At 41.3% G+C, this 26968-nt stretch overlaps 1 protein-coding gene across 2 annotated transcripts; it reads right to left on the reverse strand.

Moving 5' to 3' along the window:
* Positions 1-2194: 2194 nt before the first annotated feature.
* LOC106567551 (myelin protein zero-like protein 1) lies at positions 2195-26968 on the reverse strand. 2 transcript variants are annotated; one of them, XM_014137001.2, is made up of 6 exons: positions 26576-26968; positions 17012-17184; positions 15703-15916; positions 15093-15222; positions 11672-11780; positions 2195-2297 (listed from the first exon to the last, which is right to left on the reverse strand). In XM_014137001.2, exons 1-6 carry the CDS (start codon positions 26646-26648, stop codon positions 2196-2198), a joined length of 801 nt encoding a protein of 266 aa, XP_013992476.1. In that variant the 5' UTR covers positions 26649-26968; the 3' UTR covers position 2195. The 2 variants fall into 2 exon arrangements, with proteins under 2 accessions (XP_013992476.1, XP_013992475.1); XM_014137000.2 differs by having other exon boundaries at positions 11660-11780.

The following is a 26968-nucleotide window of genomic DNA, read 5'->3' on the forward strand; positions in this document are numbered from 1 at the left end:
AACTCTACACCAAAGTAATTTCACCATGAGGCTTGACATGGCTGTGTACCAGCGTGATATATGGAGTTAATCTAAATATGTTACAAGGTAACAATTTTGTTAAGGCAACATGATTGCAGACAAAACACCAATGCATTTCAGTTATCCTGCATCTAAACCATCAATTTAACATCCAATGTGTTGGACTGAGCTGATCGTTAACATGTTGTTATCATGGTTCCTGGATTGTAAAACAAAAAAACAGCTAAAGCCTATGTATTTTACGCTTCCTACGCATGCAGGTAATGCACAGTGCCTTTAGAAAGTATTCACACCCCTTGACTTTTTCCAAATTGTGTTGTGTGTTACAGCCTGAATTTCAAAAATATTATATTGAGATTTTCTGTCATTGGCCTACACACAATACCACATAATGTCAAAGTGGAATTATGTTTTCATACATTTTTACAATGAGTTTACTCAACCCCTTTGTTATGGCAAGCCTAAATAAGTTCAGGAGTAAAATGTGCTTAACAAGTCACATAAGTTGCATGGACTTAGTGTGTGCAAGAATAGTGTTTAACATTATTTTTGAATGACTACCTCATCTCGGTACACCACACATACAATTGACTGAGGGTCCTCAGTCAAGCAGTGAATTTCAAACACAGATTCAACCACAAAGATTAGGGAGGTTTTTCAATGCCTTGAAAATAAGCATTGGTAGATGGGGGGGAAGAAAATAAGCACATTGAATATCCCTTGGTGAAGTTATTAATTACATTGGAGGGTGTATCAATAAACACAGTCACTGCAAATATACAGGTGTCCTTCCTAACTCTGTTGCCAGAGAGAAAGGAAACCACTCAGGGATTTCACCATGAGGCCAATGGTGACTATAAAACAGTTAGAGTTTAATGGCTGTGATAGGAGAAAACTGAGGATGGATCAACAACATTATAGTTACTCCACAATAATAACCTAAATGAGTTAGTGAAAAGTGAAAAGAACGAAGCCTGTGCAGAATTTAAAAAAATATTCCAAAACATGCATCCTGTTTGCAATAAGGCACTAAAGTAATACTGTAAAAAAAATGTGGATGGATCAACAACATTGTAGTTACTCCACAATACTAACCTAAGTGACAGAGTGAAAAGAAAGAAGCATGTACAGAATAAAAATATTCCAAAACATGCATTTTGTTTGCAATAAAGCACTAAAGTAAAACTTCAAAAAATGTGGCAAAGAAATTAACTTTATGTCCTAAATACAAAGAGATATGTTTGGGGCAAATCCGACAACACATCACTGAGTAACACGCATGGTGGTGGCTGCATCATGTTACAGGTAACATGCTTGTAATTGGTAAGGACTAGGGAGTTTTTGTGGGGGAAAAATAAACAGAATAGAGCCATGCACAGGCAAAATCCTAGAGGAAATCCAGGTTCAGTCTGCTTTCCAACAGACACTAGGAGACAAATTCACCTTTCAGTAGGACAATAACCTAACACACAAGGCCAAATATAGACTGGAATTGCTTACCAAGACGACATTGAATATTCCTGATTGGCCTAGTTACAGTTTGGACTTAAATGGGCTTGGAAATCTATGGCAATACTTGAAAATGGCTGTCTAGCAATGATCAACTTGACAGAGATTGAAGAATTTTAAAATAATAAATGTGCAAATACTGTACAATTCCGGTGTGCAAAGCTCTTAGAGACTTACCCAGAACGACTCACAGCTGTGATAACTGCCAAAGGTGATTCTAACATGTATTGACACAGGGGTGTGAATACCTACGTGAATTTAATATTTCTGTATTTCATTTTCAACAAATTTGCTAACAAAAACATGTTTTCACTGTCATGATGGGGTATTGTGGGTAGCTGGGTAAAAAAAAAACGTATCCATTTAGAATTCAGGCTGTAACACAATAAAATGTGGAGTACGTCAAGGGGTATGAACACTTTCTGAAGGCACTGTTTTTCTAATCTCTGTGTTGTATTATTGTATTGAAAGCCTTGGTAGCATAACTGTTTTATCACACACATGAACATGCAATGAATGCTTTCAGCAGACAAAAGGAGAAATTAATGACAAAAAAAACTATTTCAAAACAGCATAAATTCTAACCTTGTATTTAAACAACACCCACCCACCCATCCCAAAGCAGCGAGCTATGGTGGCCTGTCCCTTTTGGTCTCCAGTTCTCTTCAGTTTTTCCTTATGTCAGCGTAGACCACTGGCTCCATCTTGTGGAATGAGTTGGGGCTCTTGGTGCCTGAGTGATCCAACTGGGCGTATATCACCGGTCCCTGTTGTGATGAGCATATGGATGGGTGGAGAGATGAGGAAAAGGGGAGGGGGGGGGGGGGGGCTGTGTTAGTAAAAATACATGTCAGACTGGTTCAGCTGTTAAGTTCAAATGGCCGACTGCAGATGGAAGCCTGTAACAACGCCAGACTGTAGCACAAAATAACAGTCTGGCGTTGTTACAGGCTTCCATCTGCAGAATCACACAAAACAAAACTAATTTAAATTTAAAAAGAAAATCATAGGAAACATACAGTGCCTTCAGAAAATATTCATACCCCTTGACCTACAGTATTCAAAACGTTGTTGCGTTAGAGCCTGAATTCAAAATTCTCACCCATCTACACACAATACCCCATAATGGCAACGTGAAACCAATTACATAAGTATTCACACCCGAGTCAATACTTTGTAGAAGCACCTTTGGCAGCGATTACAGCTGTGAGTCTTCCTGGGTAAATCTAAGAGCTGTGGCTCCTGAGTGGCGCAGCGGTCTAAGGCACTGCATCAAGTGCTAAAGGCGTCACTACAGACACCCTGGTTCGATTCCTGGCTGTATTTAATTTTTTACATTTTATTTCACCTTTATTTAACCAGGTAGGCTAGTTGAGAACAAGTTCTCATTTGCAACTGCGACCTGGCCAAGATAAAGCAAAGCAGTTCGACACATACAACAACACAGAGTTACACATGGAATAAACAAAACATAGTCAATAATACAGTAGAACAAAAGAAAACAAAAAGTCTATATACAGTGAGTGCAAATTAGGTAAGTTAAGGCAATAAATAGGCCATGGTGGCAAAGTAATTACAATATAGCAATTAAACACTGGAATGGTAGATATGCAGAAGATGAATGTGCAAGTAGAGATACTGGGGTGCAAAGGAGCAAGATACATAAATACATACAGTATGGGGATGAGGTAGGTAGATAGATGGGCTGTTTACAGTATCACAACCGGCCGTGATTGGAAGTCCCATAGGGCGGAGCACAATTGGCCCCAGCGTTGTCCGGGTTTGGCCGGTGTAGACAGTCATTGTAAATAAGAATTTGTTTTTAACTGACTTGCCTAGTTAAATAAAGGTTAAATGGAAAAAAAGATTTAAAGCTTTTGCCAAGTAATATTTTCTAAAATCTTCAGGCCCTGTCAAATTGGTTGTTGATCATTGCTAGACAACTATTTAAGTCTTGCCATAGATTTAAGTCAAAACTGTAACTCTGCCACATTCACCGTCTTCTTGGTAAGCAATTCCAGTGTTTATTTCACCTTGTGTTTTAGGTTATTGTCCTGCTGAAAGGTGAATTTGTCTCCCAGTGTCTGGTGGAATGCAGACTGAACCATGTTTTCCTCTAGGATTTTGCCTGTGGTTAGCTCCATTATATTTATTTTTTTGCCTAAAAACACTTGTCAGGTCCTTAACAATTACAAGTGTCATGACTCTCCTGGTCAAGGATCCAAGGCCTCAGATTAGCTTGGCAAATGGCTGACAGATAACCAGACCCCCCTCTCTTACTGGAGAGGAGGGCTGGGCCCATTTTATGACACCTCACGCCAATTGTAATTGTATGCAGCAGACGACTCCTTTTGGTCTCTAGTATTAAGATCGGAATGTCTTTGTTATGAAGACATTTTGCCGCCCAAAGAGTGAACTTTGGAACAATATTTCTAAGCTACGACTGTTAAGAATGGTCAGTGAGGATCTAAAGAATAATCATGTCATATTGCTTTTCATTTTGTGATTCTATTAAAAACTGTATAAACTAAAATACTGTAACTTGAAGAGCTTTCACACTGTGTATGTCAGGTTTACATCCTTTACGTTGTGTAGGAAATATCAAGAACAATGAAACTATTTTTTTTTAAGATTGGAATGTGATTTTAGTTTTCTAACGAGATCATAGTTAATGTGTAACGGACATGAAAACGAAGCCACGCCCCGAATGAGGTCAGAAGAGTGTGTCAGTGTGATGGAACCACCCTTTTTGACCAGAGTGCTTAAGAGGACTCGCTAAGGATTAACGGACCAGCAGAAGTGAAGCATGAGCTAAATGTTGAAATGGTTGAAACTCTAAAACCAGAAAACTTGTAGCTATGGCTACACGGCCGAAAATGTTTAGAACTTTAAATCTCCACACAAGGTGAAGAAGATAAAGACTATACCAAAACATTTGACAGTCTGCATCTGTGCATAACACGTTGTATTGACAACAAAAAGTTAATTGCTTTGCCACATTTTTTACAGTATTACTTTAGTGCCTTGTTGCAAACAGGATGCATGTTTTGGAATATTTTTTTATTCTGTACAGGCTTTGTTCTTTTCACTAACTCATTTAGGTTAGTATTGTGAAGTAACTATAATGTTGTTGATCCATCCTCAGTTATCCTATCACAGCCATTAAACTCTGTAACTGCTTTAATATCACCATTGGCCTGAGTTGTTTCCTTCCTCTCCTGCAATTGAGTTAGGAAGGACGCCTGTATCTTTGTAGTGAATGGGTGTATTGATACACCATGCAAAATGTTATTAATAACTTCACCATGCTCAAAGGGAATTTCAATGTCTGCTTTTTTCATTTTTACCCATCTACCAATAGGTGCCCTTCTTTGCGAAGCATTTGAAAATCTCCCTGGTCTTTGTGGTTGAACGTGTGTTTGAAATTCACTGCTTGACTGATGGACCTTACAGACAATTGTATGTGTGGGGTACAGAGATGAGGTAGTCATTCAAAAATTATGTTAACCTCTCTAGGCTAGGCGGGACGAATTCGTCCCACCTACGTAACAGCCACTGCCAGCCTGTGGCGCGATTTTCAAAACCTTAAAAATCCTATTACTTCAATTTCTCAAACATATGACTATTTTACAGCCATTTAAAGACAAGACTCTCGTTAATTTAACCACACTGTCCGATTTCAAAAAGGCTTTACAACGAAAGCAAAACATTAGATTATGTCAGCAGAGTACCAAGCCAGAAATAATCAGACACCCATTTTTCAAGCCAGCATATAATGTCACCAAAACCCAGAAGACAGCTAAATGCAGCACTCACCTTTGATGATCTTCATCAGATGACAACCCTAGGACATTATGTTATACAATACATGCATGTTTTGTTCAATCAAGTTCATATTTATATCAAAAACCAGCTTTTTACATTAGCATGTGACGTTCAGAACTAGCATACCCCCCGCAAACTTCCGGGGAATTCGCTAACATTTTACTAAATTACTCACGATAAACGTTCACAAAAAGCATAACAATTATTTTAAGAATTATAGATACAGACCTCCTCTATGCACTCGATATGTCCGATTTTAAAATAGCTTTTTGGTGAAAGCACATTTTGCAATATTCTAAGTACATAGCCCAGGCATCACGGGCTCGCTATTTAGACACCCGGCAAGTTTAGCACTCACCATAATCATATTTACTATTATAAAAGTTTGATTACCTTTTGTTGTCTTCGTCAGAATGCACACCCAGGACTGCTACTTCAATAACAAATGTTGGTTTGGTCCAAAATAATCCATCGTTATATCCAAATAGCGGCGTTTTGTTCGTGCGTTCAAGACACTATCCGAAATAGTAAAGAAGTGTCGCGCGCATGGCGCAATTCGTGACAATAAAATTCTAAGTATTCCATTACCGTACTTCGAAGCATGTCAACCGCTGTTTAAAATAAATTTTTACGGCATTTTTCTCGTAGAAAAGCGATAATATTCCGACAGGGAATCTCCTTTTCGGCAAACAGAGGAAAAAATCCCAAAGGCGGGGGCGGTCGGGGTCACGCGCATAAGCCCAGTGTCCCTTGATCGGCCACTTGAGAAAGGCGATAATGTGTTTCAGCCTGGGGCTGGAATGACGACATTCTGTTTTTTCCCGGGCTCTGAGCGCCTATGGACGACGTGGGAAGTGTCACGTTAGAGCAGAGATCCTTAGTAAATGATAGAGATGGAAAAGAAGTTCAAGAAATGGTCAGACAGGCCACTTCCTGTAAAGGAATCTCTCAGGTTTTGACCTGCCATTTGAGTTCTGTTATACCCACAGACACCATTCAAACAGTTTTAGAAAATTTAGGGTGTTTTCTATCCATATGTAATAAGTATATGCATATTCTAGTTACTGGGTAGGAGTGGTAACCAGATTAAATCGGGTATGTTTTTTATCCAGCCGTGTCAATACTGCCCCCTATCCTAAACAGGTTAAACACTATTATTGCACACAGAGCGAGTCCATGCAACTTATTATTTGACTTGTTAAGCAAATTTTAACTCCTGAACTTATTTAGGCTTGCCATAACAAAGCGGTTGAATACACTCGAACATTTCAACTTTACTTAAAAATAACTAACAATTGTCTACATTTCGGAAAACATAATTCCACTTCGACCTTATGGGGTATTGTGTGTAGGTCAGTGGCAAAAAAATCTCAATTTAATCAATTTTAAATTCAGGCTGTAACACAACTAAATGTGGACAAAGTCAAGGGGTGTGAATACTTTCTGAAGGCACTGTAGATGGGGAGGAAACAACACACAAACAACTGAAAAGTACAGTACAGTACACAGGAATGTAGCCACCACAGATCTGCCCCGACACGTCTCTTAAAGTAATAAGGGAGAGGCGCCTCTCATGACGTCCCTCACAAGATCAGCAAACGAAACCAGTCGACCGGCAAAGTTGACCGTAAACAAACGCCTCTCAGAGAGACACAAAGCATATAAGGTTCTTTTTTTCCCCAGACATAATCCTACAATATCAGTTTAAATTAGAGGACTCCTATGAACATTCATATGCAATGCATAACACCTTCATAGGCACTAAATGAACATCTATGCATGCTTATGTCAGCAACAGCAGCTTCGCAAAAGAATATGCTGTGACACTCCGGCCTGCTGTTGTTGACATAAGCATTTAGAGTTCAACCTAAATAAGAGGTCTCACACAATACTTGTTAATGTACTATCTTGTTAATCACCGATCCTAGTACTGGAAAGCTACAGGATGTGTGGGCTTTTGTTTCAGTCCAGCACCAAAACACCTCATCAATTCAATAATAATTGATGACTATTTGGATCAGGTGGGTCACTGCTGGGATAGAACAAAAGCCTGCTCCAGGCCCAGGGTTGGTGACCACTGAAGTCAGTCTGTAGAGAAGGGGTATCTGCCTACAGTACTTAAAGGCTGCAATGTCTACGGGTCTCTATCTTAGACTTAAAGGGACATTACACTTCAAAATCAAAGCTTTCAAATGTTTTCAGACCTTAAAAGTAATCCAACTTCAAGATAAATCCAAACTAGGGCTGGGCAGTATACCGTATTTTACTATATACACCGGTATTGATGCACGGACCGGTTTGGGTTTTTACTTTACCTTCTATAACAGTATTTGAATGTTTGGTTTGTTAAATGTGATACTGTGTGCAACGTCCATTTTTATAGTTTACACCGCTACTTGAGTCACCTCTCTCTGCTTTATCTCCATGACACATTCCACGCAGACCAAGCCCGCCCCCTGTCACTCAAGGAGTGCATTTGTTGTTCCTTGACCACAAGACACTTGCGTTCAGTCTGCATGGTCAATGCAGCACATGCAGAAATGTTGATGACAATGATGCTGTTTTCACTTTGCTTCTTAATATAAATCCACTAGCGTTCTATAATTACACTATACGTTTGTGTTACTTACATCTGCAAAAGGCTAGTTTGTCTTTTCTTAGCAAGTTGGGCCTAAATCGTGTTAGCCGCTAATACTAAATCGCTAGTTAGCTGGCTACCTAGCTAATAAATGTAGAGTCAGAGTAAGCATAACTAGCTATACAGCCCGATAGTACCAGTAATGGTGTAGAATCAGCATGTTGTTTGTGCAACAGTGTCTTCTAAATCAAAGAGGAATATGTAAATATGTTAGCTACATGAAGTAGCTAAGAGAAAACATTCAATGTTCACTCAAGTGTTTTGCTCTAAATCGGAAGTCAAATCGCAATTGCAATATTTGGTTAAAAATAAGGTCTAGATTGGTTGCCCATATCGTGCAGCCCTATGTGGCAGCATATAAATGATCTCAAATGAGTGCAGGAAATACAGAAATGTATAAATTGTTTTAAGTTTAACTGAACTGTATAAAACAATCAGACTAGAGAAAGACCCATTAAATTAACTTAGAATGTATGTGCTGCCACCCTAGGGTAACACACTACTAGCAAAACGTAGAACTTTTATACCGTCAACATAAAAATAAAAATACTGTGATTATATTATATTTTGTCCATATCGCCCTAGTCCACATCCCATGCCAATTGTTGTGCAAATCCATCTACGCGTCAACCCCAAATGAATGGGAAAGACAAGCAATGCAAAATGGTGCTTATCTTTTCCATTGATTTTAGTTTGAGGCATATACAGTGGCAAGAAAACGTATGTGAACCCTTTGGAATTACCTGGATTTCTGCATAAACTGAACAAATGATCTGATCTTCATCTAAGTCACAACAATAGACAAACATAGTGTGCTTAAACTAATAAAACACAATTTATTGTATTTTTCTTGTCTATATTGAATACATAATTTAAACATTCACAGTGTAGGTTGGAAAAAGTATGTGAACCCCTAGGCTAATGGCTTCTCCAAAAGCTAATTGGAGTCAGGAGTCAGCTAACCTGGAGTCCAATCAATGAGACAAGTTTGGAGATGTTGGTTAGAGCTGCCTTGCCCTATAAAAAAAACACTCACAAAATTTGAGTTTGCTATTCACAAGAAGCATTGCCTGATGTGAACCATGCCTCGAACAATAGAGATCTCAGAAGACCTAAGATTAAGAATTGTTGACTTGCATAAAGCTGGAAATGGTTACAAAAGTATCTCTAAAAGCCTTGATGTTCATCAGTCCACGGCAAGACAAATTGTCTATGAATGGAGAAAGTTCAGCACTGTTGCTACTCTCCCTAGGAGAGGCCGTCCTGCAAAGATGACTGCAAGAGCACAGTGCAGAATGCTCAATGAGGTTAAGAATCCTAGAGTGTCAGCTAAAGACTTACAGAAATCTCTGGAACATGCTAACATCTCTGTTGACGAGTCTAAGATACGTAAAACACTAAACAAGAATGGTTTTCATGGGAGGACACCACGGAAGAAGCCACTGTTGTACATAAAAAACATTGCTGCACGTCTGAAGTTTGCAAAAGTGCACCTGGATGTTCCACAGCACTACTGGCAAAATATTCTGTGGACAGATTAAACTACATTTGAGTTTTTTGGAAGGAACACACGACACTATGTGTGGAGAGAAAAAGGCACAGCACACCAACATCAAAACCTCATCCCAACTGTAAAGTATGGTGGAGGGAGCATCATGGATTGGGGCTGCTTTGCTGCCTCAGGGCCTGGACAGCTTGCTATAATCGCCGGGAAAATTAATTCCCAAGTTTATCAAGACATTTTGCAGAAGAATGTTAGGCTATCTGTCTGCCAATTGAAGCTCAACAAAAGTTGGGTGATGCAAAAGGACAACGACCCAAAACACAGAAGTAAATCAACAACAGAATGGCTTCAACAGAAGAAAATACGTCTTCTGGAGTGGCCCAGTCAGTCTTGACCTCAACCCAATTGAGATGCTGTGGAATGACCTCAAGAGAGCAGTTCACAGCAGACATTCCAAGAATATTGCTGAACTGAAACAGTTTTGTAAAGAGGAATGGTCCAAAATTCCTTCTGAACGTTGCGCAGGTCTGATCCGCAACTACAGAAAAAGTTTGGTTGAGGTTATTGCTGCCAAAGGAGGGTCAACCAGTTATTAAATCCAAGTGTTCACATACTTTTCCCACACTGCACTGTGAATGTTTACATGGTGTGTTCAATACAGACATGCAAACGTATAATTGTTTGTGTGTTATTAGTTTAAGCAGACTGTGTTTGTCTATTGTTGTGACCTAGATGAAGATCAGATCAAATGTTAGGACCAATTTATGCAGAAATCCAGGTATTTCCAAAGGGTTCACATACTTTTTCTTGCCACTGTAGCTGGACTTACACAACACATGGCCTGGGACATGGACTCATCTCGACATTAGACTACTTTCTGAGGTCTGAAAACAAATGACAAATTACATTTGAGTGTATTAATACCTGTGATTGGTTATGGAGAGTGTCCACCTGGGTTGTGTTCAGTAGGTAGAATAGTCAACATTTTGTTACAATGTTCCTGTACTTAACACAACCCTGGTGTTCCAGGTCTGAAATCAGATGGATGAAAAACTAAAGAACAAGCAGACACAGAAGCCATCAAGGAGATCAGCTTGAAACCCTATGCTGTAGTAGTCAAATGTTGGCTTGTCAATGACGGTAATAGAGTTGGCAAGAGCACAAATAGATCTGGGCAAGGGTAATGCTGTAGTGCAGATGAAATCCTGTGACTAGCGAGGTTTGGCTGCCAGACAACCTGCCCGCTCGACCCCATTCCCTCCTCCAGACGATCTCTGGAGACCTTCTCCCATTCCTCATCCCAGGCCACTGGCTGCATCCCCTCTGACTTTAAAATGGCCCGAGTCGCTCTCCTCAAGAAACCAACAATCGACTCATCTGACGCCAAAAACTATAGACCTGTATCCCTTCTTTCTAAAACACTTTAGCACGCGATCTTCTTGACCCAAACCAGTCAGGCTTCAAGACGGGTCACTCAACAGACTGCTCTTCTCTGTGTCACAGAGGCTCTACGCACTGCCAAAACCGACTCTCTCTCCTCTGTTCTCATCCTCCTAGGTCTATCTGCTGCCTTCGACCCTACCTAAAAACAAGAAGCGGTGCAGGTTCTAATCCAGGCACTTGTCATCTTCCATCTGGACTACTGCAATTTGCTGTTGGCTGGGCTCTGCGCTAGTGCCATCAAACACCTGCCACTGCAGCGTTTTCAACCTTCCCAAGTACTCCAATGTCACCCCACTTCTCTGCACACTCCACTGGCTTCCAGTCAAAGCTTGCATCAACTACAAGACCATGGTCCTTGCCTATGGAGCAGCAAGAGGAACTGCCTCTCCCTACCTTCAGGCTATGCTCAAACCCTACACCCCAACCTGAGCACTACGTACTGCAACCTCTGGTCTCTTCGCATTCCCACCCCTATGGGAGGCTAGCTCCTAGTCCAAGCTCTTACGATACTTACTATGCCTGTAATATGTGGTTGTCCCACCTAACTATCTTAAGATGAATGCACTAACTAAGTTGCTCTGGATAAGTGCGTTTGCTAAATTACAAAACATGTCAAATGTAGTGCATCTCAGCTCTAGTTAGTTAGTTAGTGGATCCCTCTCCACCCTGTAAGTGTCCCCTGGGCGACGGTGGGTGTGGATGGTTGGTTTGTCACTCACTGTAGCTCCTACCTGGACCGGGGTGGAGTGGCTGCTACACCTGGAGCCATCCAAGCTGGACTCTGGTTTCTTCCCCCCCGGGCGTGTGGCGTGGGAGCTCACACTCTCCACTGAGGTGCAGCTAGTTTTTACGCCGGGTGAGGGGTTTGCAAACCAGAGGTTTGTTTTGTGCAGTTCGGGAAGCGTTGGCGCATAGAGAAATAGGCAACATGGACACATACAGACACAGACACAGGAGAAGACTTACGGGACAAAAATGCAAATGAGAAATGGGCAGATTCTGCATAGGTTATGTGGCACATTTTTAAATGACTGCTCCTAGTGGTTGGGAGGAGAGGTTTGCAGGAGTGACATACATTGGGTAGAGACACGGTACTGGAAGATTAACAAAGCATTTGTATGGGCACCAGGAGCAAATTCAAATAAAGATCGTCTTTCATCATATGGAAGACAATAACTGATCAACTAAGAAAAAGCATCAACTTAACAAAAAAAAGTGACTTAAAAAACAATTTGTTTACCTAATAGCCTATACTACAATCAATTGGTCAATAAGATAAGAGAATAAATAAAGAAGTGGATTAGAGAAAAACAACATTCCCCACCCCAAAGATGTGGTCACCCACTTGAGAGATTAGTTGTGTGAACATTCAGATGTGTACATACCAATGTCAATCAGTCGTCCACTAAACACTGAAGAGCAAACATGGCACTCTAAAGAAACACACACACCATGTATATGTCCCAAATGGCATCCTATGCCCTAAATAGTGCACTACTTTTGACAAGAGCCCTATAGGCCCTGGTCAATAGAAGTGCACACAATATAAAAAAAATAGGGTGCCATTTGAGACGCAGCAGTTTGTTCACTCTACAAGATCTCTCAGCTCACATCTAACCAGGGGATGTATTAAGCGTCTTAGAGTAAGATAAACTATAGAAAAACCATATACATTTCATTTAAAATACATACAATATAATTTATACATTTTAAAAATGATTCTAGAAATTAATCTGAGGTGGCAGGTAGTCTAGCGATTAGAGCGTTGGTACTGTAACCGAAAGGTCGCTGGATCGAACCCCTGAGCCGACAAGTTGAAAAATCTGTAGCTGTGCCCTTGAGCAAGGCACTTAACCCTAATTGCTCCTGTAAGCTAAATGACTAAAAGGTCATCTTGAAACTGTTAGCATTTAGTTTTTTGTGAGACTTGAAGAACATGTGTATGTTGTTCAGAAGGTAGTGTTAGAGGAAACATGTGACAGAAGAGGGAGGGATTAGTGGTTAGTAGTGGATGAGTGACATGTGAGTGGCAGACAACAACATGAACGTTAGATGACAAGCCAAGCTTAACGATGCGCTTTTTATACTTCACTGTGGGCACTGACAGACATGATATCTCTCGTCTTTCTACATTGCTGTCAATAATTATGGTGGATTTGGATGATAGGCTAATTATAAAAAAACATTCCAAATTGAGTCTAAATGCAGTTTTAATCGCAGTGTTTAAAAAATTATCTATTTAAATCTAATGTGATATCCACCCAAAAATGACTTTAGCCAAGATAATTTAATGAAAAAATTAAGTTGCACACATTGGTGTTTTATTCCTATTACAATCAGGGAGGGGCAACTTTGATGGCAGTGGGGGCCACAAAATCTGAACTCATGAGGAGCCGTAGTGGCTTGCGGGTCTGCGTACCCACATCCATGCATGCAGTCAGAGCTGGCCCTATCTTTTTGGGGGCATTATTGCAATTCTACACATTTTGCCATGGGGCGGAGAGAAAATGTTGCAGTTTTAAAGCAAGTTTGCTGAAATTCTACACATTTTACCATGGGGCTGAGGGAAGATTTTGCAATTGTATAATTCATTTTATGCAATTCTACTCATTTTGCAATGGGGCGGAGATTTTTTTGTTGTTGCAGTTTTACAGCGAACTTCCTGAAATCTACAAATTCTGCCATAGGGTGGAGAGCAATGTTTGCAGTTTTTAAAATGATGTGAGAGTGACTAACAAAATCAAAAATGGGGTCCCCCTTCAGTAATTTGACCATGATTACTACAAGTTTAGATAGCTGGCAAGACAAACTTACCAATGACATGGGCAAATTGAGTGACTGCAAGTGGCTGACATCATGAGAAAACCGCTGATGCACAATCAAATTTCGAACTTGCACCTACTATTCTAACTCTCAACATTAAGTTGAGACCCCTACTGAGTTGGGGGGAAATTGATTTGCGGGCCTACAAAAGGGGAGCTGCCGCCAATTGCCCATTCCTGCATTAAATCATCAGGAGTCCATCTTAGTCTACGACTTTCGCTAAGTTCACGATTCCGTTAGTCAGCACTTCCCCTACTGATTTGGATGTGCGTCAACTAATGCTTTATATTAGGCCTAAGTCATGAAAAAACCTTGACCCCAATCATGTGATACAGAGAGAAAAGAGGGAAGTGTCTAAACATCTAGTTAGAACTAGCGTGACGTCCTCTACTCATGTCTCTCATCCAGCCGCGTGTTTCGAATTAGTTTTCATTTAAGGTTATTTAGGACACAAACATTTTTTTATCAAATCACAAACATGTTACTGTATTATTCCAAGCGAGGGCACAAGCGACAATCTACCATAACCCAAACCCCATATCCCATGCAGCGGAGTTAAGGTCTGCTGACTAAGAACGTGTGTGTACTGGGAAGTAGAGAGAAGAGATATTCATGGCATGCCCCTCAACCCAACAGGCCATTAAAACATCAGTTTGAAAGTAGACCTCCATTCACTGCAAAGGCCGCATACACAAAAAAAAACAACCATGAACATCTGATACATCATTTCTGCAGAAATTAAGTTCCTTTTGATTAATCTTGGTTTGACAGTAGAGTAGTAGTCGCACACAAAATAAAATTATAGAGTATAGAAAACATTAAGAGCACCTCCTCTTTCCATGACATAGACTGACCAGATTGAAGTGCCTTTTAACGGTGTATGGTAGGTAGTAGGTTTGTGTCAAGAACTGCCACACTACTGGGTTTTTCACACCACCCTACAGGACCTCCAGCAAACTTGACACAACTGTGGGAAGCATTGGAGTTAACATGGGCCAGCATCCCTGTGGAATGCCTTTGACACCATGTTTGTCCATGCCCTGATGAATTGAGGCTGTTCTGAGGGCAAAAGAAGGGGTGCAACTCAATATGAGAAAGGTGTTACTAATGTTTGGTATTCTCAGTGTATATCACCAGGATAAGAGTCCTCTGTGTGATTTCATTTGTTTGATAAAATATTTCATATCATTTCATTTTTAGATACCTCCTAAAATACTCTACAGATACTGACGGTCAGGTGTAATGATTGATACTGACCAAAGTAAAGTTATTCAAGTACTATTAAAGCCATCTACTACCTTGATGGTAATACAAGGGAGAATGCCTTACCCTTCGTATTCATGGGTGGTTTGATGCCTCTTGATGATCAGGCAGATAACCACAGAGATGAGGATAAGCCCGATGACGGCGCCGCACACGGCGACCACAATGACGGCCGTGTTGTCTTGAGGGAGAGACTCTGCAAAACAAGACAACGTAAGCATCATCATACAACATAACAATTACGTTACAAAGTCACAGCTGTGCAAATACTACTAGGACCCTACACATTTTTTTAATTAAACTTAGTAGGGAATCAATTAAATGTATTGAAGTCTATCATAATAGATTAACATAATGCATCAGTGAAAACTGAATTTTGGAAAAAAATAAATGGAATTTGGAAAAACAAATAATACCAATTTTATAGGGCCCTATAATACCAGTTCAATGTTTGAGACGTTAAAAATCAGTGTTAAAATTGTGAATCTCTTGTACGAGTGTTTCTCAATCCCTGGTTAGTAAAATATGATTAATCACTCAGTTGGTTTGTTAGGTGAAATGTATTTTCTGGCTGTTTTATTCCAAGTCATCCTTCAACGTGAGAGACATTGGTCAGGTCCTATTTAAAAGTGAATTAAGTTTTGCTGTACTGTTGTGAATCTATTTGCAAGTTTACCTTTGATGACGACCTTGAGCTGTGTCTGAGCGGCGGTGCCAGATATGTCAGGCGGGTTAATCACGGCACACGAGTAGGTGCCGTTGTCGTTGAACTGCGCCTCAATTAAATGGATTGAGGCATCTTTTTTGTTCAGGTCTCCCGCCCATTTCACCCTGTCTTTGAATTGAGCCACACTCCCTGGGTAGTGGTTCGCAGAAGTGTAATAGAAAATCTATAAAAAATATTTAAAAAAGACATTGAATTAATTTTTTTATATATAAGAATGACGGAAGAGAAAATAGATTGCGCAAGAATTGCACACAGTGTCAGCGTCCCATATGACACCCTATTCCCTTTATGGTGCACTTCTTCTGAGTATGCCCATGGGGCTCTGGTCAAAATTAATACACTAGGCTATATAGGGAATAGGTTGCCATTTGAGATATAGCCAATGACTAAGGACTCATAACAGGAAATGGGAAAGACAAGCAAACAGGTTTAACCGTTGGGATGCTTATGGCTTACCTACATGACTGGGCACTTTTGCCAAGCAACAGCAAAACTTCCCCTGATACTATGTGTTATGTTCGTATCTGCTACTGTACCAAACTGATGGGCAATTTGTTTAGCATTTACATGACAGACAGATATCCTTAATAGTCATTTTGTTTAAAAGTTGAGAGTGGACAAATAGCTGTTTGCATTAGTGTGGGTGTTGGTGACTCCCTCTCCAACTGCACTCTGTTACGAGGCCGGATACAAGCACAGCATTATGGGCAAGATGAGCCAGCTAGCTAGATCTCTAGGGGAGGGAAATGGGAATAGGGGGACTAGTTACGCTTGTTCCTGCCATTTCCATTCAAATCTCAGCATTGCAAATATTAATTAACCTTCAGAAACTACTCTGTCAGGCTCAACAATCTTTCCACATAAACAGGTCAAAGTTACTGCGTCAATGAGTTGTGGGTCATGTTCATTTGGCCACACAATATATTTTTTTGAAAGAGGAAACAAAAATCTATGTACATATTGCCCTGAACCAGAGGAGGGGAGGAGCACTGAATTCAAAGCTTAAGTTTGGAGAAACATGAAAGGGAAGGACGCAGATGGTCAGGAAGAAGTGGCCTAGAACATAACACAATCCTCCTCAGGCTCCTTTCCTTTCATTGGACCAGTCACAAACACACACGCAAACTCCCTCACTCTTTTCTGTGGCAGTGGGCCTAAATAATACCAGGAAACATGTTGTGCTAGAACACCCATCGGTGGAAGATCTGAGAGTAAGCTCTTGGGAGTTTCATGGACCTCAGAAAAAGAAAGGACTCACGGAAACAGCACTTCCGGCGTCAGATCCCGCCGGGCAAAACGACCAGGTGACTGTGGCTGCACTGCTGATCACTTCCCTGGACTTGAAAGAACACTTGAGGATCCCCGTGGTGCCATTCTCAACCAGCACTTCCGCCGGGGCGTACAACTCTATAGCGAATGTTAGATTTATACCTGTTGATAAAGAACCAACATTCAATTTCTTGCTTAACTTCACTAGGGTAGGGGGCAGCATTCAGAATTTTGGAATGAAAAGCGTGCCCAAAGTAAACTACCTGCTACTCAGACCCAGAAGCTAGGATATGCATATAATTGGTAGATTTGGATAGAAAACTCTAAAGTTTCCAAAACTGTTAAAATAAAGTCTGTGAGTATAACATAACTGATATGGCAGGCGAAAACCTGAGGAAAATCCATCCAGGAAGTATTATTATTTTAAAAGGCTGTTTTTCCATTGAAAGCCTATCCACCATACAAAGACTTAGGACCCAGTTCACGATCTCTATGGCTTCTTCTACATGTGGCCAGTCTTTAGTAGAGGTCGACCGATTAATCGGAATGGCCGATTAATTAGGGCCAATTTCAAGTTTTCATAACAATCGGTCGATTTAAAAAAAAATATAATACACCTTTATTTAACTAGGCAAGTCAGTTAAGAACACATTCTTATTTTCAATGACGGCCTAGGAACGGTGGGTTAACTGCCTTGTTCAGGGGCAGAACGAAAGATTTTTACCTTGTCAGCTCGGGGATTCGTTTTTGCAACCTTCCGGTTATTAGTCCAACGCTCTAACCACCTGCCTTACATTGCACTCCACGAGGAGCCTGTGTGGCAGGCTGACTACCTGTTACGCAAGGGCAGCAAGAAGCCAAGGTAAGTTGCTAGCTAGCATTAAACTTATCTTATAAAAAACAATCAATCTTAACATAATCACTAGTTAACTACACATGGTTGATGATATTACTAGTTTATCTAGCGTGTCCTGTGTTGCATATAATCGATGCGGTGCCTGTTAATTTCTCATTGAATCACAGCCTACTTCGACAAATGGGTGATGATTTAACAAGCGCATTTGCGAAAAAAAGCACTGTCGTTGCACCAATGTACCTAACTATAAACATCAATGCCTTTCTTTAAAGTCAATACACAAGTTTATATTTTTAAACCTGCATATTTAGTTAATATTGCCTGCTAACATGAATTTCTTATAACTAGGGAAATTGTGTCACTTCTCTTGCATTCCGTGCAAGCAGTCAGGGTATATGCAGCAGTTTGGGCCGCCAGGCTCATTGACTCACTGTGTGAAGTCCATTTATTCCAAACAAAGGCCGTAATTGTTTATGACATAACATTGAAGGTTGTACAATGTAACAGCAATATTTAGACTTAGGGTTGCCATCCGTTAGATAAAATACGTAACGGTTCCGTATTTCACTGAAAGAATAAACGTTTTGTTTTCTAAATGATAGTTTCCGGATTCGACCATTTTAATGACCAAAGGCTCGTATTTCTGTGTGTTATTATGTTATAATTAAGTCTATGATTTGATAGAGAAGTCTGACTGAGTGACGGTAGGCACCAGCAGGCTCGTAAGCATTCATTCAAACAGCACTTTCGTGCGTTTGCCAGCAGCTCTTCGCAATGCTTCAAGCATTGTGCTGTTTATGACTTCAAGCCTATCAACTCCCGAGATTAGGCTGGTGTAACCGATGTGAAATGGCTAGCTAGTTAGCGGGGTGCGCGCTAATAGCGTTTCAAACGTCACTCGCTCTGAGACGGAGTAGTTGTTCCCCTTGCTCTGCATGGGTAACGCTGCTTCGAGGGTGGCTGTTGTCGATGTGTTCCTGGTTCGAGCCCAGGTAGGAGTGAGGAGAGGGACGGAAGCTATACTGTTACACTGGCAATACTAAAGTGCCTATAAGAACATCCAATAGTCAAAGGTATATGAAATACAAATCGTATAGAGAGAAATAGTCCTATAATAACTACAACCTAAAACTTCTTACCTGGGAATATTGAAGACTCATGTTAAAAGGAACCACCAGCTTTCATATGTTCTCATGTTCTGAGCAAGGAACTTAAATGTTAGCTTTTTTACATGGCACATATTGCACTTTTACTTTCTTCTCCAACACTTTGTTTTTGCATTATTTAAACCAAATTGAACTTGTTTCATTATTTATTTGAGGCTAAGTTGATTTTATTGATGTATTATCTTAAGTTACAATAAGTGTTCATTCAGTATTGTTGTAAATTGTCATTATTACAAATGTAAAAAATATATATGTTCGGTATCGGTGTTAAAAAAAATCATAAATCGGTCGACCTCTAGTCTTTAGGCATTGTTTCAGGCTTTTACTCTGAAAAATGAGGGAGATACAGCACTTTCAATGAGTGGACAGTGAAAATTTCCAGACATGAGTCCAGCGAGCGATCGAGAGTGCACCTTTCTTGTTTCTCCTTTTCTAGTGACGAAGCTTTTGTCCGGTTGAAATATTGATTATTTATGACAAAAACAACCTGAGGATTGATTTTAAACATCGTTTGACATGTTTCTATGAACTTTTATTGTACTTTTTTGATTTTTCATCTGTCTGTTGTGACCACGCTTTGTTCAAATGGATTATTCAACAAAACGCACCAACAAAACGGAGGTTTTTGGATATAAACATGGACTTTATCGAACAAAACAAACATTTAATGAGTAAATGGGAGTCTTGTGAGTGCAAACATGAAGATCAAAGGTAAGTGATTAATTTTATCACTATTTCTGACTTGTGTAACTCCTCTACTTGGCTTGTTACTGTTTGTAATGATTTGTCTGCTGGGCGCTGTTCTCAGATAATCGCATGGTATGCTTTCGCCGTAAAGCCTTCTTGAAATCTGACACCGTGGTTGGATTAACAAGAAGTTTCTTTAACCTCTCTCGGGTATGTGGGACGAAATCGTCCCACCTAGTCAACAGCCAGTGGAATCGAGTTCCGCGAAATTCAAAAACCTTAAAAATGCTGTAACTTCAATTTCTCAAACATATGACTATTTTACACCATTTTAAAGACAAGACTCTCGTTAATCTAACCACATTGTCCGATTTCAAAAAGGCTTTACAACGAAAGCAAAACATTAGATTATGTCAGGAGAGTACCCAGCCAGAATGCACTCCCAGGACTTCTACTTCAACCACAAATGTTGTTTTGGTTCAAAATAATCCATAGTTATGTTCAAATATCCTCTGTTTTGTCCGTGCGTTCAGGTCCCTATCCGAACGGTGACGCGCGGACGCATGACGTGACAAAACTTTTCAAAATATTCCATTACCGTACTTCGAAGCATGTCAAACGCTGTTTAAAATACATTTTTATGCGATCTTTCTCGTAAAATAGCGATAATATTCCGACCGGGAGACGTTGTTTTCGTTCAAAGACTGAAAGAAGAAAATGGTGTCTTCACGTGCACGCGCACACCCGTGTCATTGTTCTCAGATCGACCACTATCCAAAACCCCTGCTGTTTTTCAGCCAGGGACTGCAGAGTCATCATTCCCCGTTCTGGCGCCTTCTGAGAGCCTATGGGAGACTTAGAAAATGTCATGTTACAGCAGAGATCCTCTGTTTTCGATAAAGAGGCTATAGAAGGCCAAGAAATGGTCAGAGAGGGCACTTCCTGTATAGAATCTTCTCAGGTTTTGGCCTGCCATATGAGTTCTGTTATACTCACAGACACCATTCAAACAGTTTTAGAAACTTTAGGGTGTTTTCTATCCAAATCAAATAATTATATGCATATTCTAGTTTCTGGGCAGGAGTAATAACCAGATAAAAAAACGTACCCGATTTAATCCGGACGTGAAAATACTGCCCCCTATCCTAAACAGGTTAAACCCATGTATAACACTTGTATGTTTCATGAATTTTTATGAGTATTTCTGTTTTTGAATTTGGCGCTCTGCAATTTCACTGGATGTTGGCCAGGTGGGACGGTAGCGTCCCACATCCCCTAGTGAGGTTAATGTATTCAACGTTGAGAAGCTGGGAGGGATTGGGACTCTATAGGCACTTATATGTATACATCAAAGCTTTGATGCTTTATAGCTGCTTGGCCTAAGTTTGCCTAATACATCAGACTGTTACCTTGGTTACCCCATGGATATTCAGTCTGAAAGAAGTCACAAGATTCTCAAACCAGAATGTTGAATAAAATTATGTTAAAATGTACTTCACCGGTTGTCCGTGCTGTTGGTCATTATGACAGTAGTAAGTGAAGATAAAATGTCCACAAGAAAGTATTATTAACCTGACTTTATAGGGTGCCGGTCTGTATATGGCTCTGTAGGCTTGTATTTTCAATCTCCTGAAGCATTGCATGTGATGCACAATAGGTAAACAATAGCCAAATGTTGTCGACCGAAGCACATTTCCTCGCATTCAGCTGGAAGTACTTGCATCTCACCGCAAATTCAAAGTCAGCAACGTTCGATCAGTGGTTTGGTTTCTCTCAGCCATTGTTTACATATCTTGCAAGTGTTTACGTTGTGTGCATCTGCCTCTAACCCTAGGAAGCTCTTTGCTACCTTCTCCTCCCTCCTGAATCCTCCTCCCCCTCCCCCCCCCCTCCTCCCTCTCTGCGGATGACTTCGTCAACCATTTTGAAAAGAAGGTTGACGATATCCGATCCTCGTTTGCTAAGTCAAACGACACCGCTGGTCCTGCTCACACTGCCCTACCCTGTGCTTTGACCTCTTTCTCCCCTCTCTCTCCAGATGAAATCTCGCGTCTTGTGACGGCCGGCCGCCCAACAACCTGCCCACTTGACCCTATCCCCTCCTCTCTTCTCCAGACCATTTCCGGAGACCTTCTCCCCTTCCTCACCTCGCTCATCAACTCATCCTTGACTGCTGGCTACGTCCCTTCCGTCTTCAAGAGAGCGAGAGTTGCAGCCCTTCTGAAAAAAACCTACACTCGATCCCTCCGATGTCAACAACTACAGACCAGTATCCCTTCTTTCTTTTCTCTCCAAAACTCTTGAACGTGCCGTCCTTGGCCAGCTCTCCTGCTATCTCTCTCAGAATGACCTTCTTGATCCTAATCAGTCAGGTTTCAAGACTGGGCATTCAACTGAGACTACTCTTCTCTGTGTCACGGAGGCTCTCCGCACTACTAAAGCTAACTCTCTCTCCTCTGCTCTCATCCTTCTAGACCTATCTGCTGCCTTTGATACTGTGAACCATCAGATCCTCCTCTCCACCCTCTCCGAGTTGGGCATCTCCGGCGCGGCCCACGCTTGGATTGCGTCCTACCTGACAGGTCGCTCCTACCAGGTGGCGTGGCGAGAATCTGTCTCCGCACCATGCGCTCTCACCACTGGTGTCCCCCAGGGCTCTGTTCTAGGCCCTCTCCTATTCTCGCTATACACCAAGTCACTTGGCTCTGTCATATCCTCACATGGTCTCTCCTATCATTGCTATGCAGACGACACACAATTAATCTTCTCCTTTCCCCCTTCTGATAACCAGGAGGCGAATCGCATCTCTGCATGTCTGTCAGACATATCAGTGTGGATGACGGATTACCAGCTCAAGCTGAACCTCGGCAAGACGGAGCTGTTCTTCCTCCCGGGGAAGGACTGCCCGTTCCATGATCTCGCCATCACGGTTGACAACTCCCTTGTGTCCTCCTCCCAGAGTGCTAAGAACCTTGGCGTGATCCTGGACAACACCCTGTCGTTCTCCACTAACATCAAGGCGGTGACCCGATCCTGTAGGTTCATGCTCTACAACATTCGCAGAGTACGACCCTGCCTCACACAGGAAGCGGCGCAGGTCCTAATCCAGGCACTTGTCATCTCCCGTCTGGATTACTGCAACTCGCTGTTGGCTGGGCTCCCTGCCTGTGCCATTAAACCCCTACAACTCATCCAGAACGCCGCAGCCCGTCTGGTGTTCAACCTTCCCAAGTTCTCTCACGTCACCCCGCTCCTCCGCTCTCTCCACTGGCTTCCAGTTGAAGCTCGCATCCGCTACAAGACCATGGTGATTGCCTACGGAGCTGTGAAGGGAACGGCACCTCCATACCTTCAGGCTCTGATCAGGCCCTACACCCAAACAAGGGCACTGCGTTCATCCACCTCTGGCCTGCTGGCCCCCCTACCTCTGAGGAAGCACAGTTCCCGCTCAGCCCAGTCAAAACTGTTCGCTGCTCTGGCACCCCAATGGTGGAACAAGCTCCCTCACGACGCCAGGACAGCGGAGTCAATCACCACCTTCCGGAGACACCTGAAACCCCACCTCTTTAAGGAATACCTAGGATAGGATAAAGTAATCCTTCTAACCCCCCCCCTTAAAAGATTTAGATGCACTATTGTAAAGTGGTTGTTCCACTGGATATCATAAGGTGAATGCACCATTTTGTAAGTCGCTCTGGATAAGAGCGTCTGCTAAATGACTTAAATGTAATGTAATGTAATGTGTGCGAATTGCGCCAGAAATGAAAATACAAACCGACAGAACCATATACAGACCAGCATACTAAAAGTTGGGCTAACAACACTTCCCTGTGGAAATTGTCTCAGATTGCCTCCAACAAAGACAACAGCTAAAATAAATCCAAATTAAGTTTATTCAACATTCTGACTTGTAATGGGACTGTTTGGAAATGTTGAGCCTACAATGTAAGAGACGAAAGTGTAAGTAATCCGCTCTCGGATTCTAAAAGGCACTAGGCGCAAGTAATTTCCAGCTATCGGGAAAAGAGGATATACAGACATTCGCTTCTGTGTTCTTACAACAATCTGTGTTAGTGTTGTCAGGATACCAGTATCGCGATACTAGGAAGTAAGGAAGCAAAGGAAACAAAACATGAGGGAAAACAGTCCTAATGTTTATGAAAATAATTTTAAAAACGCCTTATTGTCACCCAGTCACATTTGTTTATTTTGCAAGCTATAGCACACAATATTTTACAAGAGTAGGTTTTAAAAGGACCATAGAGTTAAGTCTGCTTCTGGGTTTTTGCCAAAGAAAATCTGGTATCGTAGTATCACAGTACTGCTATTGTGACAACACTAATCTGTGTTTACTAGTTTTTCATAGCTTAAAGCATATACAGCGAGTCGTTCAACAGATTTCTGTACATATTTGACAACATCTTCTCCAGTTAGAGAGAGCCAGGTCAGAGAGGAAGGCATGCAGTGACAAAAACATGCTGACAGTGCAGAATGCAATAATAAAACAGCTGGACACTTTCCCTGCAAGCCTTTGAATTTCAACCCAACAGACTGTGTGCAAGCAACACACAAATAGAAACCAAGTCCATTGGAAGTGATATGACATCTCAAAAGTGCAGTAGACAACAAATGATGCGCTAAAATACCCATGACATTTTATCTTTTACACCAAAAAAAATGATAGAACAAGGAGCCAGATGTTTCACCGGATGCTTCAGATTTATACATTCGGTTGGAATTTCCACTACCCACCAAATATGGCAAGGAGAGGAAGCAGTTACTATCTGCATCACATGCCTTAATTAGAAATACGACTATCGTACCAAGTCACGCACTAACTTTACTAACTAAAGCCAACTATTATCGTCGTTTAGCTAGGTACAGTAGCCAGCTAACTAAAGCATACTATGTTAGCGGAGCGAGTACGGAGCGAGATGGAATTGGGCCAAGTACGGAGCGAGTACGGAGCGAGATGGAATTGGGCCAACATTCTGCAGATTTGCTCATCAAAGAAAAGCCTGATCTCAATTCAGGACGGACGATACCAGTATCGCGATACTCATTAGTATCGTGGCAAGGAAACAAAGCACGAAGCAGATTTAACTTCTTTAGGAAAACAGCCCTAGTGTTGGAAGCAAACATCATGTTGTCATCCAGAAACACATGTATTTATTTTCCAAGCTATAGCACACAATATTTTACATACAGCAGGGTTTTAAGGGACAAAAGAGTTTGATCTCCTTCATGTTTTCATTTTTGCCATGGAAAATACATTGCGATACTGGTATTTACCCGGCACTGGTGCACTAAGTTTTGTTGACCATTTCAAATCAAAATGTTGTCGTCACATCTTCCGAATACAACAACCTTACAATGAAATGTTTACTTACAAGCCCTTAACCAACAATGCAGTTCAAGAAATAGAGTTAATAAAATATTTACTAAATAAACTAAAGTAAAAAGAAATCTAATCAATCAAAAAGTAACACAATAAATGTACATAACAATAACAATGGGGGGGTGGCGGTGCGCTCCGGTACCGCTTGCCGTGCGGTAGCAGAGAGAACAGTCTAGGACTTGGGTGACTGGAGTCTGACAATTTTTTGGGCCTTCCTCTGACACCGCCTAGTATATGGATGTCAGGAAGCTTGGCCCCAGTGATGTACTGGGCTGTACGCACTACCCTCTGTAGCGCCTTACGGTCAGATGCAGAGCAGTTGCCATACCAGGCGGTGATGCAACCGGTCAGGATGCTCTCGATGGTGCAGCTGTAGAACTTTTTGAGGATCTGGGGACCCATGCCAAATCTTTTCAGTCTCCTGAGGGGGAAAAGGTCTTGGTGTGTTTGGACCATGATAGTTTGTTGGTGATGTGGACACCAAGGAACTTGAAACTCTCAACCTGCTCCACTTCATTGCTGTCGATGTTAATGGGGGCCTGTTCGGCCCTCCTTTTCCTGTAGTCCACGATCAGCTCCTTTGTCTTGCTCACATTGAGAGAGGTTGTTGTCCTGGCAGTCTCTGACCTCCTCCCTATTGGCTGTCTCATCGTTGTCTGTGATCAGGCCTACCACTGTTGTGTTGTCAGCAAACTTAATGGTGTTGGAGTCGTGTTTGTTTACAAGGAGTTCAAGTGTGAAATGTAGTTATTGAGCATGCACACATGCTCCCTAACAGAAATATGCAAATACATGTTAGAATGCGCCAATAGGATCTCGCTAGTTCGTGCATGGCTTTGCCCACCTCCTTGCTTGCTCTGCCCACTATAATATTTTTTTTTCCCCCATTGAAAAATAAACCATCATAGTTATGAATATCGTTGCTAAAAATGACGAACTAAGTTAAATCTTTTTAACTTGCTGTAATTTGAATCCGTCATATTTAGCCAATAAGTTGGTCAATTCTTAGTTATCATGCCAAAACAATAAATTCAGAAATATTTAGAGGTCATTAAGTCAACAACATGTGTCAAGTGTCACACCAACGGGCACACTCGCGTAACTTGAGATATTCTTTGGTTTTGTGCCAACTAGTTACGTTACCTAGCAAACAAGTTAAGCTAATCAAACCCCATATATTAGGAATCTAACCAGCTAGCAAGTACTCTAGTTACTATCTGCATCACATGCCTTAATTAGAAATACGACTATCGTACCAAGTCACGCACTAACGTTACTAACTAAAGCCAACTATTATCGTCGTTTAGCTAGGTACAGTAGCCAGCTAACTAAAGCATACTATGTTAGCAATTATCTAGCATGCAAACTACTGTACTGGCTAGCTCACTAGCTAGCTATCAACTATAGCGACCATATTGTTATCAGCTTGGCTAGAGCAGTACTTACCGAAAATAAGACATATGGTTATTCCACATAGTAAAACACAATTGCACGCGGGGTTTGTCCGTCTTAGCTCCATAACTTAGAACGCATCAATATTGCCCCCTCCCTGTTTTAGTTCTAACGTTAACCAGCGTTCAGCTGCTCATCCACTGCACCCTCTTCCTGTAAGCGATGTTCGTGGGGCGTTTAAGCCCTAAACAGCGCTTGACTGGCTGCTCGGTCTCACAGGCTGCGTGCCGCCCTCAAGACCAGAGCCAACCGATACAAGTATCAACGAGCAACATTCAAACAGAAACAGAAAGCGAACGCCTAATGATGTGGAAACCAAGGCTTTCTGAAGCCTTTTGGGCTTTCACCAAATTGTGCTGAAAAATAGTTAATTGCTCAGTTTTTAAC

The sequence above is a fragment of the Salmo salar genome, chromosome ssa13, assembly GCF_905237065.1.
Source record: "Salmo salar chromosome ssa13, Ssal_v3.1, whole genome shotgun sequence".
Classification (NCBI taxonomy): Eukaryota; Metazoa; Chordata; class Actinopteri; order Salmoniformes; family Salmonidae; genus Salmo; species Salmo salar.